Source organism: Mytilus californianus, unplaced genomic scaffold (genome assembly GCF_021869535.1).
Source record: "Mytilus californianus isolate M0D057914Y unplaced genomic scaffold, xbMytCali1.0.p SCAF_7, whole genome shotgun sequence".
Classification (NCBI taxonomy): Eukaryota; Metazoa; Mollusca; class Bivalvia; order Mytilida; family Mytilidae; genus Mytilus; species Mytilus californianus.
The window spans coordinates 106,066,056-106,081,397 of record NW_026262723.1 but is presented as its reverse complement, the minus strand read 5'-3'; the positions used below and the strand labels follow the sequence as shown (position 1 = coordinate 106,081,397).

Sequence of the window (15,342 nt, the reverse complement as noted above, 5' to 3'; positions counted from 1 at the left end):
ATTCTAAATGTATCAAATATGGTTTTTTCCCAAGGGTCCATTTTAGGTCCCCTTCTGTTTGTTTTATTCATAAATTGCATGACTTTAGAAGCCACTCATACAGCCATTGATATGTATGCTGATGATACAACTCTTCATACATATGGAACAAATAAGGAAGAGATAGAAAGAAAATTAAATTATGATGCCAACACCATAAATAATTGGTGTTTAAACAATAGAATGGTTATAAATCCTTTAAAAACTACTTCTATGTTGATTGGAACAAATAAGAAATGGACTTTGCTAGGAAATTATATGAATATATCAATACAAGATAGCCCAATTACATCTGTTGAAATACAGAAACTTTTGGGTGTATATACTGACAAAAATTTGGACTGGAAATTTCGAATTGACTATGTATGTAAAAACTTAAGTTCTCGTATCGCACTGCTATCTAGAATTAAGAAATTTTTGGATAATATTAGTAGAAAGCTGTTTTATAATGCTTATATACTGCGCATATTTGATTTTTGTTGCTCAGTATGGGGAAATTGTTATTAAGATGGATATAAAAAAATTCTTAAAATGCAGAAAAGAGCTGCAAGGATTATACTTGATGCACCAATAATTACACCTAGTATAAATTTATTTAAAGAGCTAAAATGGTTAAATTTCAAATCCAGAATTTCATATCATAAACTTATTCTTGTTCATAAAATTCTCAACGATAAGGCACCTGATTACTTAAAGGAACTCTGTTGTCCAATTGATAACCTACATCATAGAAATCTAAGGTCATCTGCAAATAATAATTTAGCTGTTGTGCACCACAAATTCAATGAAGAAATCTTTCGTATATAGCTCCTCAATACTTTGCAATAAACTACCAAATCATTTAATGAAATAAAATGTTGTGAAAATCTGGGCACTTTTAAACAAAAATGTATAGATTTCTTGACTGTAAATGATTTATAACAACTCACTCATATATTTTAATGATTTTGTATTTTATGTACCGTGGTATATATATGAATTTAATTTTCTCTTGTTCTATAGACAATGTATAGTTAGCATGAATATTGCATCTACATAATATGTTCCAAATTGTAAGCTTTGTAATATTTGTACTGTTTGTTCTTAGTGAGGGCCTCAAGGTAGATTAGTGAATGCTAATTGAGTCACCCTCCTTAAATAAAGTCATTACTTACTTACTTACTTACAACAGTGCACTAGGGGATACAATTATGATAACTATTTTCACATTTGTTACCATAGGACTTTCTAATTTATAAGAATAATTATTTTACCAGTGAGAGAGATTGTACACTGCTACTTTAGAATTTTACCAATTTTTGTTAGACCTAAACCTTTAAATTTTAAAATGCTACTTTATTAGCTTTAATGTGACCTTTGTTATACTGTCAGGTTACCTGTTGGGGTGCATTTGTTGGCTGTTTTAACTGTTTACTTGTTTGCAATGGTTTGTACTGGTAGTTGCTAAATGCAAGTTTTAGTGGTGTCCTCGTTCTTTGCAGAAAGCATTTTTATGCCCCCGCCGTAGTGAAGGGGGCATTAAGTTTTACCCTTGTCTGTACGTCCGTCCATCCGTCTGTACGTCCCAAAATTGGTTTCCCTTCTCTAACTTTAGTTTGCCTCAACCAAATTTTATGAAACTTATACACAATGCTTATTACCACAAAACACAGATCAAGTTTTGAAAATTGATGGCGTCACTTTTACCGTTCTAGAGTTATGCCCCTTTACAAATGGAAAAATTGCTAAATTTTTCGTTTCCTTTCTCTAACTTTAGTTTGCCTCAACCAAATGTTATGAAACTTATACACAATGCTTATTGCCACAAAACACAAATCAAGCTTGAATTTTGGTGGCGTCACTTTTACCGTTCTAGAGTTATGCCACTTCAAAATGGAAAAATTGCTGAATTTTTCATTTCCGTTCTCTTTCTTTAGTTTGCCTCAACCAAATATTATGAAACTTATACACAATGCTTATTACTACAAAACTCAGATCAAGTACAAATTTGGGTAATGTCGCTTTTATCGTTCTTGAGTTTATCCCTTTATAATGTTTTATGCAAGCGGGGTCATCATCTGTGTCCATGCATATGTGTCCCATGGACACATTCCACATTTATTATTTTTGAATTGCTGTCCATATTTACATTTGACGGTTTCCTTAACAATAAAAGGTTTCTGATGCAACATTAAGCTGATATAATATTGAATCCTTCAACTTACAAAGTTGTTTTAACTATGATTTTGTTCTCGTTTTGTTTTTATCAATAATCCTGATATTTTATATTATAGGTAGACTCTCCTAGGAGTTTATTGAAGATCCATTCCACTCCAAACAGTTAATGGACTACTACTTAAAACATATGTGGGAACTGTGTTATTGGATGATATAGGTGGACAAATTATTAGTAGTTGTCAATCATTAGACTTAATTATTTTTTAGAAGTTTTTGTGGGAGGCATGATATAATAAATATTATATAAATTTTGTTGACTCTCTTTATCTTGAACATATATCTGAAGTGCCATATAAGTGTTTACTATTTACCATAAATTGTAATAAAGATGAATTAGATGTGTATGTTTGTACTTACATTAATCAAAAATTAGGTGGATAAAAATGTTAAAATGGTTGCATAAATTTCTAGAAGTTATTGACTGAGTATTCCTGACATGAACAAAATGGCCAAAATTGTGAATGATATGCAAGTCAAAATATTTCATTTATCAAATCTTATAGTGACTGTGTTGTAGATGGTCACATTCTTAATTCCTGCCAAATTTTATATATAAATTCATGGAAATATAGATTTTACTATTCAATCGAGTTTGAAACGATTTTTATCCTATTGAGACAGTTAAATTTAATTTAAAATGTGAGGCTTGTTGAAATTAAATCCTTAATTCCCAGTGTAAAGAAGTGATGATATATATCTATACGATGAATTGCTGAGTCTTTAATTTGAGCAAAATAAAATTCTCTATCTATACCTTTTAAAAATGTCTTTATACCCTTAGAATTAAATTTAAAAAATAAAACGTAAAGAACTGATAAGAAGTATGTCTTTTTTAAGTTTAATATAATAATGGTATATTATACTGTTTATATGAGCTTGGTATGTTGGTTTTTAAATTTCACAAAATTTGAATTGAAACAAATGAAATTTGACCCCAAGTAGGGCTTTTGTTTTGTAGATCCCCATGTTTTTATAAAGCTTGTAAGGCTTTTTAAAGTGAACATTCCTAAAAGGGGTTGATCAAAGGAATACTTCCTGTACTGCAAATTTGGTTATTTGATTCATCAGTAAAATTTGATAGTTTTTTATTTCAATTTATAGGATATAAAAAGGGAGATAATTCAGTATTTTTTAACAGTAATTAATTCCATATCATTTTATAATACATATTGGTTAACATTGATTAATAGAACCTGACATACCTTAATTAACAAGGCGCTGATTCAAATGTTTTTAATTTAATTGATTAATAAAAGTTCAATATAATGAGAGTCAAGAAATAGCAGTACACAGTATTTATTTATTGTATTTAATTTTTTAATAACTATATTGAATAGTACCGATAATGTGCTGGATGCATTAAAGATCTCAAACAAGTTTTTAGAACTAGGCATTTTAAGAGAAATTGTTGCTTTGCTGTAATTGTAGAAGAGTTTATTAGTCAAGCATAAATTGTGCTTTGGAGAGGGAAACTGTTTAGAGATACAGGATGATTACTACATTTTTTTCTAAATTTTTTTACTGGATATTTTCTATAATCAAAATTAATTACTGTAAATTCAGAAATTATTACATGCATTTATTATTGCGATTTTGTCATTTTAAACTAAAATGAGATTTTAATTTTTGCAATATTGAGAAAAATCCTGTTTAATTCATATTCAAATTTCAAAATGCGAGTTTAAATTATTGCGATTATAACCCTGTCGCATTTTTCGCAATAATAAAAACATCGCAATAATTTCTGAATTTACAGTAGTTGTTACTATTTTGAGTTACATATTTCAGTTAGTACCTTTTTTAAGTTGCATATTTCAGTTAGTACCCTTTTTTTAAGTTGCATATTTCAGTAAGTACTTTTTTTTTAGCAACATATTTCAGTTACTTCCTTTTTTTCATTACAGACAAAATAAAATCAAAATCTATGAAACTGAAACCATGCACGAAGACAACTTCAATTACAAGTATTGTGGTTAAAACAAGTGCATTGATTGTTGATGTAAATATCTATTAATTGTTGTATTAATCTAAAATGTAAAGGCAGCTTCCTGTTTACATTTTGTTTTATGTTTCATTATATTTATACAATACATCAAATAAATGGTTGTCTTTGAATGTTTACCCCACTATTTTCCTAAGTAGTTTTGGGAATTCACTTCAAAAGTATCTTATGAGTTATACTTTTAATAACCAAACTTTTGGCACCAAGATCTAGTCTTAAAATAAATTGTCAGTTGTCAAAGTTAGTCAGGATTTTTAGATGTCCTTTTTAGACTTTCTTACCCTCAGTTTTATTAAAAATTTTAATATAAAGTCATGCTACTTTGCATTCAAACTTTTGTAAATTGCAACATGGGAAATATTTTGAGAAGCTATGCTCAATACAAAAAGAAAACAGGAGGATTCACAGACTTAAAGACCAGTTATAAATAGGTAAACCAAGGTTTCAAAATGTTGTATTTTTTGCAGACAATATTATAATTTTTAAGAGAAGTCATTTTGTTATGTTATTTTGATTTAGAGTTTTGTTTTTCTACAACTTATATTTTGTTTGTTAAGTTTTATCATGAGACATCGATGTTTTTTTTGTTATGCAATATAAATGACATTCTTGCTGTCGTTCTGTTTCCTCATCGACAGGGGGGCAACTTGATATTGTTATATTATACATAGTTAATTTCATTGTTGTGACTTATACATTCAAAATCTGTATCCAGTAAATTCAACATTGGAGAAGAATTTCATTATCTGTTACCCAGCACTTTTTGGTATAAAATTTTAAAAAGTATAAAATGTATTAAAACAAATCTTTCATTTGATAAATTTTAAGCAAATTGTGCTTATAAAAGATTGAATGTTATCAAGTTACACGAGAAAGCTTGAAATTAGAATTGTGTCCACTTCACAGCTTGATAATGAAATGTCCTCAAATGTTAATCACTTTCCAAACATTCAGATGCTCTGTATATTATTTTTAAACCATAACACATTGTAATCTTGGTTGATGATATTGCTGCTTGACTTTTAAATTTATATATGTAATAAAAAGTATACATTATTTCAATATACATGTTTTGAAAATCTCAGATTGTTTTAAAACTGGTTAATGTTTAACATACTGTTTTGAATTATAAATATGATTAATACATATATAAACTCTATTATTGTTTAGTTAGTCTCATTGCAAACTAAAACAATGATTATTAACTAAACAGGCAATATTTTTTTTATTATTATTATTATATAGTATAAGAATAGCAATTTTGACAACCTAAAGCTTTTTTTTTTCAAATCTTTGATTCTTAATGTTTATTGAATACTGTCTAAAAATGATATTAATTAAGATTGGAAAGAATCTCATATAAGGATTGAATCTCCTATTTTGGAAATAACAGAAGACAGCTTATGGATGTAGATAATAAATAAAGGCAAAAATATCAAAGAACATCATCATTTTTTAGAATTTTTAATTTGGCATATTTTGAATACTTTCGACAATCATGTTTGTATTTCCTATGTAATTTACCTTTACATTTCAGTAAGGTAGAATCAGATGGTCAGGTGTAATACCTCTGAAATTAATCTTGCTGCAACTATCCATCCTTTTAAAGTACTAAAATTTTAACAGTTTTTGTGTTTGTATACAAATTGTTTCTTAAACCATACCAGTTTTTACTATGTTCAATATTTGTGGCGAGATGGCAATCAGATTCCCAAATTATCATGTCTAGGCATTGAAATATTGTTCTGAAAATAGAAATAATGTATTGTTCTGGCTATATAAGGAAACTAAAAACATACTTATGTATCATAGTGCTTCTCTGTGACTTAACTTTAATTCTGAATCATTCTTGCATATATATATTTTCGAGGACCACCAGTATACTGAGGGAATAAATTATATAGAAAAGTTTTTTAGTTATTGTTGCTTTTTATTTTTATTTTTGTTATTCATGTGTATATCACCATCCATAGTCACCTGCCTGTCAATACATGTGCCTAACTGTACCCCATGGGGCCTCTGGACTAACTGAACATCAGGGTCAGTTTTTGTTCTGCGCCTGTAATGTAGGCTTCCCTTGCTACTTTTGTTCTCAATGTTTGACTGAGATACATACAGGCATTCCAATTAAAGGTCAGTCAGTTCCGAATCTGTAATATTCGGCAGGTAAGAATAGGTCAGGTGACATTTTTTTATTGCTTGAACGGGACCAACTTCACCTTTCACGACTTCAAGGCCTTGTGTGAAGATTAATCGGTTATGTTTTGATGAACAGTTTAGGTTAATGAATCCCTTTGTGGTGAAAGCTTCCACAAGGTATTTTACACAGAACATGTTAAACTTGTACCTTACCTTTCAAGCCCTTTGTATGGGCCAGTGTCACAAGGAAGGAATGATATTAGTTGCGTAGCAAATAAGTTGGCTGTGTGCTCATATATTTTCAATTTATCAGGAGTTCCTCATGCAGAGAATTATTGTTAAAAAGTGTTACCGAATTGTCAATACAGAATAATATTGCGTCTTCAACCTTAGTGTGCAATATGGGACACATTCAGATTACACGTGGTTCAAATTTTAATCCACTGGAAATTAAGCAACCAACAATCAATCAATCAACTTTTAATGATTTGAATATATGACGTGATGTTTCGTGCCTTAAACTATCATAATAATATAACTAATATTCAGTCAACCAATCAAAAAAAAATATCTTTAGAATTGTCAGTTCATGCTAATGGAGGCAATTCAGATATCTGTTCCGTGTCTCAGATTTCACAGCCTAATCATCCTGATTTGGATAGTTCATACTATACAGGTTACCGTAGTTGATCATCCTTTGAGACAAAGGTGGCGAAAATATAGATATCAAGGTAGAAGATAATACTTCAGAACAATGTACTTTTAACTCGCTCGTGGTTCCCGATACATTACCAAACAAGTAAAAAATAAAATTCAATCTAAAAGTACAATCAGGATGTTCAAGGCTAGTGATTAAATGAATTTCGGGGTGCGAACTGATCATTTTTAGTTTGTCATACTTTTCAGATGATAATGCTTTGGAGTGGTTGTCGTCTTCAAATGCATATTCTCAGTCAAGATTAAAAAGTAGTGACTTGTTAAATCATTATTGAGAGATTAGGATAGTCAGATGACACAGAAGAAAGTTTAGTTAAGAAGGTCTCATGTGCTTGATCATTCACATCTTTTTATAGAAATACCACAAAAGACATAACAATATACGTCATACATCAAAATCGACTTGCACATATACAGTATGCGTAGGATGTGACGTAGAAATATGATTTATACGTAAGGCAAATCAGAGTTCTCTTTCTTTCAAAAAAATCGCTTACGGTTGCACTTTATATATACAGCTAATTTACAAACCACTCATCTTTTTGGGAGCTGTTTAATATTCATATTCATAGATATTTTGTTTTATTTACCTACTGGTTTCCAGAAATGATCTCCATATTTCATCTCATAAAAACACTACTTGGGAAATTTACCAGTATAAATGGAGTTGGATAGTCAAATAGAATTCTCAGGAAGAGTTAAAGTAGCAGCAGGGGTAGTACATAATTTTAAACTCTTAGAAGTTCGAGTCATATAAATGTTGAAAATATATGACAACCCTATGTTTTGATCTTTGCCAAAATATAGTCTATTCCAGGATATATTTTTTTACGAAAGTTTATAGTAAAAGTGGCATAGTTTTAGCCGTAAAAGGGAAATTGCATTGTCTATATTAACAGAAGTGCAACATTAACATTGCTAGAATAACGTATAATATTTCAAAATTAGACAGCAAGAATTCTCTATCTGGGGATGGGGATAAAGATGGTGATAAAACCGAGCCACATATCTCTCATGGAGGTTTTTTTTTATCAATGGCAAATTTTATTTCTATATATAATTATTGTGAATGAGGCTAAGTCAAGGCATTTAGCGCATGTTTCAGAGATGATATACCATTTAGAAACGAAAAGTTAAAAATAATGAACGTTTCATACTGTCTACTATTGGGCCAAATGTATTTGTTGATAAGTTCTTTGATATTATGCACGATGACATAGAAAATATATGTGATGCCAATGTGACACAATTCTAAAGGGAAAAAAATGTTAGCTCAGATCAACTAGAAAAACACAAAGAGTTGATAGATTCGTATTCCTTGTCTATTACAAGAAGAAAGTTTTCAAATGATTATAAAACTAAAAGTAAGTATAGAGTAAAAGCCTTTGAATTAGGCGATCAGTCTCATACACAGAACAGTTTTACATAAAGGAACACCTTTAGTTGGTTGTTTCGTCCTCTCAAGGAACTCAAAATTCATGATGTACAGAAATTTTAGGTCAAGCCCAGTTAGGGAATATTTACAAAATCTGTTAAAAAGTGGATTCAGAGAGTTTATATCCTTTAGTTCATGAAAGATTTCATCTGATTCTTTAAAAAGACGCTCCAGATGGAAGATTCAGAGGGGGGCATTCAAAACTCCTAAGCCGAATAGAAACCAACAACGCCTTGCAAAAAGAAAAACGAAGGAGGACGTAAAAACAAACAAGTCCTCAAAACACAACACTGAAAACATAAATGTAAGCAACAAGAACCTCCTTAAAAAAATAGGGGTGTTAGAAAAAAGTTAAAAAAAAGGCTCATTAGAAGAATTTGATAAAATATGTCCCCTAATTTCATACTGTTCCAGGGTTTTACAACATTTTCTTTCTTGTTTCAAAAGGGACGGAGGGATGCGCCCAATTTTAACCTAAAATCTTTAATTCACACTCACTTTAAGATGGCAATATTAATCTTCATGATTCAAGCTCTACAGAAAAGTTTCTTAAAGTTGCATATCTCCAAATTCCAGTGTTTCCTTCTCAAAGAAAATTTCATATGGTTTTGTGTTAACGGGATTCAATCTAAGTTCGAAGCAACTGCCTCCAGAGATTTCACAAGGATCATGATAGCAAACGTCTTCTTGTCAAACCTGCGACGAATGCGATACATAGAAATAAAAAAAAAAAATCAAAGATACCAGGCTTATGATTTGGTACGTCAGACGTTCGTTTCGTCTACATAAGACTTATCGGTGACGCTTTAATAAGAACAGTTTGCAAAGAAAAATCAAAAGCGAAATTGAAGAGCATTAATAACTGAAAATATCGAAAGGTTGTGCCTATGTGTAAATCTATACCAAAAATATCATTAAAACTCATTTTTACAAATAAACTTCTCAATTTAGCTGCAAAACCATTCTAAGAATTCTATAAACTACATTTATATGCATTTAAGCCATAGCTATTTCCTCTGAATTCACTAAATGTCACCAAATGTTTCAAAGCATAATGACTGGTAAGATTCAAGCAGTGTTTAGTTCATTTCGCTCAATCATCTGTAGAGAAAGAATTTTAAGTATTTTACTGACATTTCTAAATAACAATCATAAATTCAGATGATGCCATTTTGTTATACATACTATGAGTTTATTTTCATTTCCTTCGTATTATGGGATTCGTGTTGCACAGTCTTTGTTTTTCTATGTTGTGTTTTGTGTACTGTTGTTTGTCTTTTCGTCGTTTCGTTTTTTGCCATGGCATTGTCAGTTTGTTATAGACTTGTAAATTTGGATATATTTTTGGTATATTTCACCTCTCTCTTATACATTTGATGTTTCCCAAGGGTATGGATGTTGATGTATCTTATAAATCTCGGTCAAGGTAAATCCTGAAAAGCACACTGAACGTAGAAAACAATTATTACGATTCAGTAAAGGCGCGTAGAGAAGTGTCACTTTTTTTGTAGTAGAAAGTCATCAAAGATAGCAGGCTTCTAATTTAGTACGCCATCATTGGTACTCAAATCAAAATAGGTGGAAAGTCAAATCAATAACAAAGTTAAAAGTCTTTGAATAAAACCGAAAAAGTTTTGCCAAATCTGGCTTAGGCCATCTATGCCTGGAGGACCCTAGTGTACTAACTTACAGCAATTTAACAGAAAATTACTTCATTAGTCAAACCAACTATTTGGGATACCTTTGAGGACGAAAAATCCACCACCAGTGGTATCAACCAAGTAGTTGTAAAAAGTCATCAGATATACCAGTCTTATAAAAAGTAAAATAACTAAAATACCGAGCTCCAAAGAATATTAAACTAGAGGCTCTAAAGAGCCTGTGTCGCTCACCTTGGTCTATGGGCATATCGAACAAAGGACACTCTCCAATATTGTAGACAAGAATAGACTTCGTGACAAAAATCTCTATTTTGTTAATCTTGTATTACTGATCTTTTAGCCTACTTAGTTTCATTGGCTTATCAACAGATCTTGCCTTGCTGATAATTTTTGTGATTTTAAGTGTTTATTTATCTATTATAATTCAAATAATATAAGGCATAACAGAAAAAAAACCTGTTTCTCTCTAAATATCATAGTTTTCATGATAATAGGCAAATATAAAAAAAGATTGGTAAAATTTGTCATTTATCTGCGACAAATCCTATAAGAATTTGTCTAACAGTTTTGACGTATATGGACAATTGGAAGTGCTCATTATTCTGAACATATTTGCTCCTTTCAGATTTTCTCTGTTTATAACGGTTAAAAAAATAATAGACAAAACATTTTACCCCTTTGTTCTATTTTTAGCCATGTCAGCCATGTTGGTTGGTAGGCGTGTCAACTGACACATTTTTTAACTAGATACCTTAATGATGATTGTGGCCAAATTTGGTTAAATTTTGTCTCAGTAGTTTCAGAGGAGAAGATTTTTGTAAAAGATAACAAAAATTTACCAAAAAATTTTTAAATTGACTATGAAGGGCAATAACTCTTTAAGGGGTCAATTGACCTTTTTGGTCATGTTTACTTATTTGTAGATCTTACTTTGTTGAACAATTTTGCTGTTTACAGTTTATCTTTATCTACTATAATATCAAGATGATAACCAAAAAGCTGCAAAATTCCCTTCAAATCAACAGGTTGCCTGAAGCATCTGAAAAATTCAGGCCAGATATATCTTGACCTGATGAACATTTTCATTTCAGTCAGATTTGCTCTAAATGCTTTAGTATACGAGAAATAAGCCAAAAACTGCATTTTACCCCATGTTCTATTTTTAGCCATGGCGGCCATCTTGTTTGATGGGCTAAATTATCGGATACATTTTTTAAACTAGATACCCTAAGGATGATATAGGTCAAGTTTTGTTTAATTTGGCCCAGTAGTTTCAGAGGAGAAGATTTTTGTAAAAGTTTACAAAAATTTACGAAAAATTGTGAAAAATTGACTTTAAAGGGCAATATCTCTTTATGGGGTCAATTGACAATTTTGATTGTGTTGACTTATTTGTAGATCTTACTTTGCTGAACAATTTTGTATTTTACAGTTTATTTCTATCTATTATAATATTCAAGATAATAACAAAAAACTGCAAATTTTCCTTAATATTACCTATTCAGGGGCAGCAACCCAACAACGGGTTGTCTGATGCGTCTGAAATTTTCGGGGCAGATAGATCTTCACCTGATGAACATTTTAACTTGTGTCAGATTTGCTCTAAATGCTTTAGTTTCAGAGATATAAGCCAAAAACTTCATTTTACCCCATGTTCTATTTCTAGCCATGGTGACCATTGGTTGATGGGCGGGGTCATCGGATACATTTTTAAACTAAATACCCTAAGGATGATTTAGGCCAAGTTTGGTTTTATTTGGCCCAGTTGTTTCAGAGGAGAAGATTTTTGTAAAAGTTAAAGGACGACGACGACGACGACGGACGACGGACGCCAAGTGATGAGAAAAGCTAAAGGTGAGCTAAAAAGGAAAGTCCTTTCTCAAATAGCAAAATCAAACGCTCAAACACATCACACGAATGGAAAACAGCTGTCATATTCCGAAATTGGTACAGACATTTCCTTATGTAGAAAATTGTGGATTAAACCTGGTTTTATAGCTAGATTAACCTCTCGCTTGTATGACAGTCACATAGAATTCCATTTTATTGACAACAATATGTGTGCAAAACAAACAGACATAATAGGTAAAAATGTCAAAAATTGGGGTACAGCAGTCAACATTGTGTTATAATCTTATTCACTATAAAACAAACAACAATGTCAGCAATGAAAAACAAAATTGCATATAAACACTCTAAAGACAAAGCACACAATCAATAATTTAGCACACAAGGTGCGTGTTGTTTTTTTTTTTTTTGTAGCAGCTGATGCTTGTTCTGCTGGTAATTTGTTTCACAGTTTGATGGTGACTTTTGATGAAATGTTATTATTAACAGTAGTAAAAATCCTCCGATGATGAGTGTAGCTCCTCCTGGGATAAGGTATGGATGAGATGATATAGTTACATTTTGAAAGTTAATTCTAAAGCGTATTGCCTAATTTCGTCTTACTTTGTAGTTAAACCACACGATGTGGAAGCATTGATTTGTCACAACGACCGTTATATATTACACACTACGAATCTTGAAGCATTATTAGATACGAGGTTAAGCCGAGTCACATCTAAAAAATAAAATGATGACATTTATCTTAATTTTACCTTCACCAAAACAAAAACCCTTTTGTACATTTAGACCTAATACTGACAGATTCATTCACCTATCTTTATGAGTAAGCGGCGACAGTAGAAAACAGTTGTTATGAAATCGTAAATTCATATCTATTATACAAACCAGGATAATCAAATATTAGGGTATCGCATGAATCCAAAACGGAGCGAGAACAGATGCGTCTGCAGAGTAAGTGTATTATGTTATGTATGCATTAACCTTTATTACCAAAGATTGGAAGATTTAAGACCTGAAAACAGGTTTCAAGTGATTTGTGACCCAGACACGTTGTAAAGGTCAACTGATCGGTCGTGGTGACGATTTCAGTCGTTCTTCCTCATAATTCTGCAAGAGACTTTGTGTTAGGAGCACATATAATCAAATGTAAACGTGAATTAAATTCCTTTGAATTGATTTTTGTAAAGCCGGAATTATCAAGAACTCTTTCTGACAACTGGTTATTAGATATAATGACTAGGTCAGTTAATGACTAACCTGAGCATCTGTGTTTTGTAAAGCGAACATAGAGAGTTAGATAGAGTAGAGAGTTCAGCTTCTTTGCCACCTGTATCTAAAGCAAAATTAATCATTGATGAGACATATGGTTAAAATAATTAGCATCTAAAAACTAGAAACGATTAACGGTTACATGCTTTACATTCACTGTCTTAAAGAAAATCCCTAAGTAAATCAGTTAGTTATGTGGGCAATGATTCTGAGTGGATCAATCTGTTTTGGCATACACTTTGTGGAAAACATTTGACCATCTTGATCGATACGATATGTCTGTGTCTCAACTCAATAGCGATTTTTTTTTCTCAGTCTTAGATCTTAAGACACCAGCGGCTCTTAAGAAAAAATCTTAAGAGTAAAAGTACTCGTAAGTCATACACATTTTAGTATAACTGACGATACATTTTAATCGTAAGATTTTTTTTGTGTAAAGAGTCGTAGAACAGTCGTGTAATCTATATTTTTACCGATTGTGACATGTTGACTGAGGATTCGCATGGCGTCTGCTGTATGCATAGCAGGAGTCGCTAATACCCTGTCGACACAACCGGTTTTGCTCCTTTGTAGTACATACGATTCCGTCAGTTTTTGTTTGTTACTTTGATTTGTCCTCTTAATCGATTCTTGAGATTTTAACATCAGTAAACTTCTGTTGCGATAATTTAAGCCATAGATTGTCTTGATCTAATGTCTAACTACTCTTAGTAAAGATGCATGTTATAGAACAACCTCTGTCTGGTAGGCGTTGTGACACGACGAACAAACGTGTGAATGTTATGTCTTCAACATTTGACACAGCTTCTTCTATCTGATTAGAATTGAAAGTCTTCTTTCAAAGAAAATACGGAATCCCAAACTGCCATAACTTAACCAAGCAAGATAAGTATTGCATTGCAACCTTCTCCATTTATTCTGGTCAAAATTCTTTGTAGAAAGGAAATCAGTATAATGTAATTGAACAATCTTTGCGAAGAGATAGTCACTGCTTTCGCTCTCAAAGTGTATGGTCTGTGGTTGGTAAAAAAAGAAGTGAATACCAACTTCTGATGATAAGCAATCCCTATTATTCTATTTTCAATTCCTAACCAACAAAAAAGGTCATAGAATCACCTGATGATAGTGTTTCAATAACAATAGGGATGACCTCAATTCCAGAACACAAATACGAACTTCCACATAAATGGCATTCTGCATCTAAGAAACTTTTTATGGACACCATCCTGACATGAACCGTTTAGGAATTTCGTGTGTTTCAGATGACCATAGATATGCTCTTTGTCGCAACCATAATCCATCCTCTTTTCTTCGTTAATGACTCATCACTTCATGTGGCTTGTCATAAACAACAAACACTACGGATGTAGTCTGTTTGATGATATTCTTCAGAAACATACACTTTGGTTAAGAATCAAGTATTGTTTGTTCCATGGCATTAGGAAAAATCAATCTGAGGTGTAAATCTATAACCAAATGAATTTGATTCCCTAGAGCAGAACATAGCATATTCTACAAAAGTGACAAAAAGATAAAAATTTACTGGCTGTGTAAATGCGCTACACGGTGTTTTGTAGATAGGCCAATATGCATTGCCTCGAAGGTAAACGCCCGGCCAGTTGAAGGACTTGGCACAGCAACTTCTACAATAACAGTGGGGGCGATACGAAGCTTGACATAATATGGTAAAGGCTCTTGTATTCATATTGAAAATTACCCAATACAAAATGAACACATTAAAATCACTAGATAAAACGGTGTACAATGTTACCAACCACCAAACATTTTTTTTCATCACCCTTCATTATTTCTAATGACAGAACGTGATTTTTGTTTGTCTGTTGCCATATGGTTTTCTTGTATTGAAATCAATATTACTTTTATCCTTTTTGAAATATTCCTTTCTAATATTGTAAATTTCTTATCTTCCAATCATGATGTAACAATATAATATATTGAACTGGTAATATTATATTTTTGTATGGATGAGACAAACATCTTTCTTACGTTAGTAT

The 15,342-nt window shown here is 31.5% G+C and overlaps 1 protein-coding gene across 9 annotated transcripts in view; it reads left to right on the top strand.

Annotated features, from left to right (window-relative positions):
- Positions 1-6,169, top strand: part of LOC127709348 (glutamine--fructose-6-phosphate aminotransferase [isomerizing] 2-like) — a 57,359-nt gene extending 51,190 nt beyond the window's left edge. For 7 of the 9 annotated variants that reach the window (XM_052214826.1, XM_052214827.1, XM_052214828.1 and 4 more), the window contains one exon: positions 2,313-6,169. In XM_052214826.1, the coding sequence (XP_052070786.1) occupies positions 2,313-2,363 (51 nt within the window). In that variant the 3' untranslated portion in view covers positions 2,364-6,169. The remainder of the gene's footprint in view (positions 1-2,312) is intronic. The other 2 variants (XM_052214824.1, XM_052214825.1) reach the window with 1 other exon arrangement.
- The last annotated feature ends 9,173 nt before the right edge of the window (positions 6,170-15,342 follow it).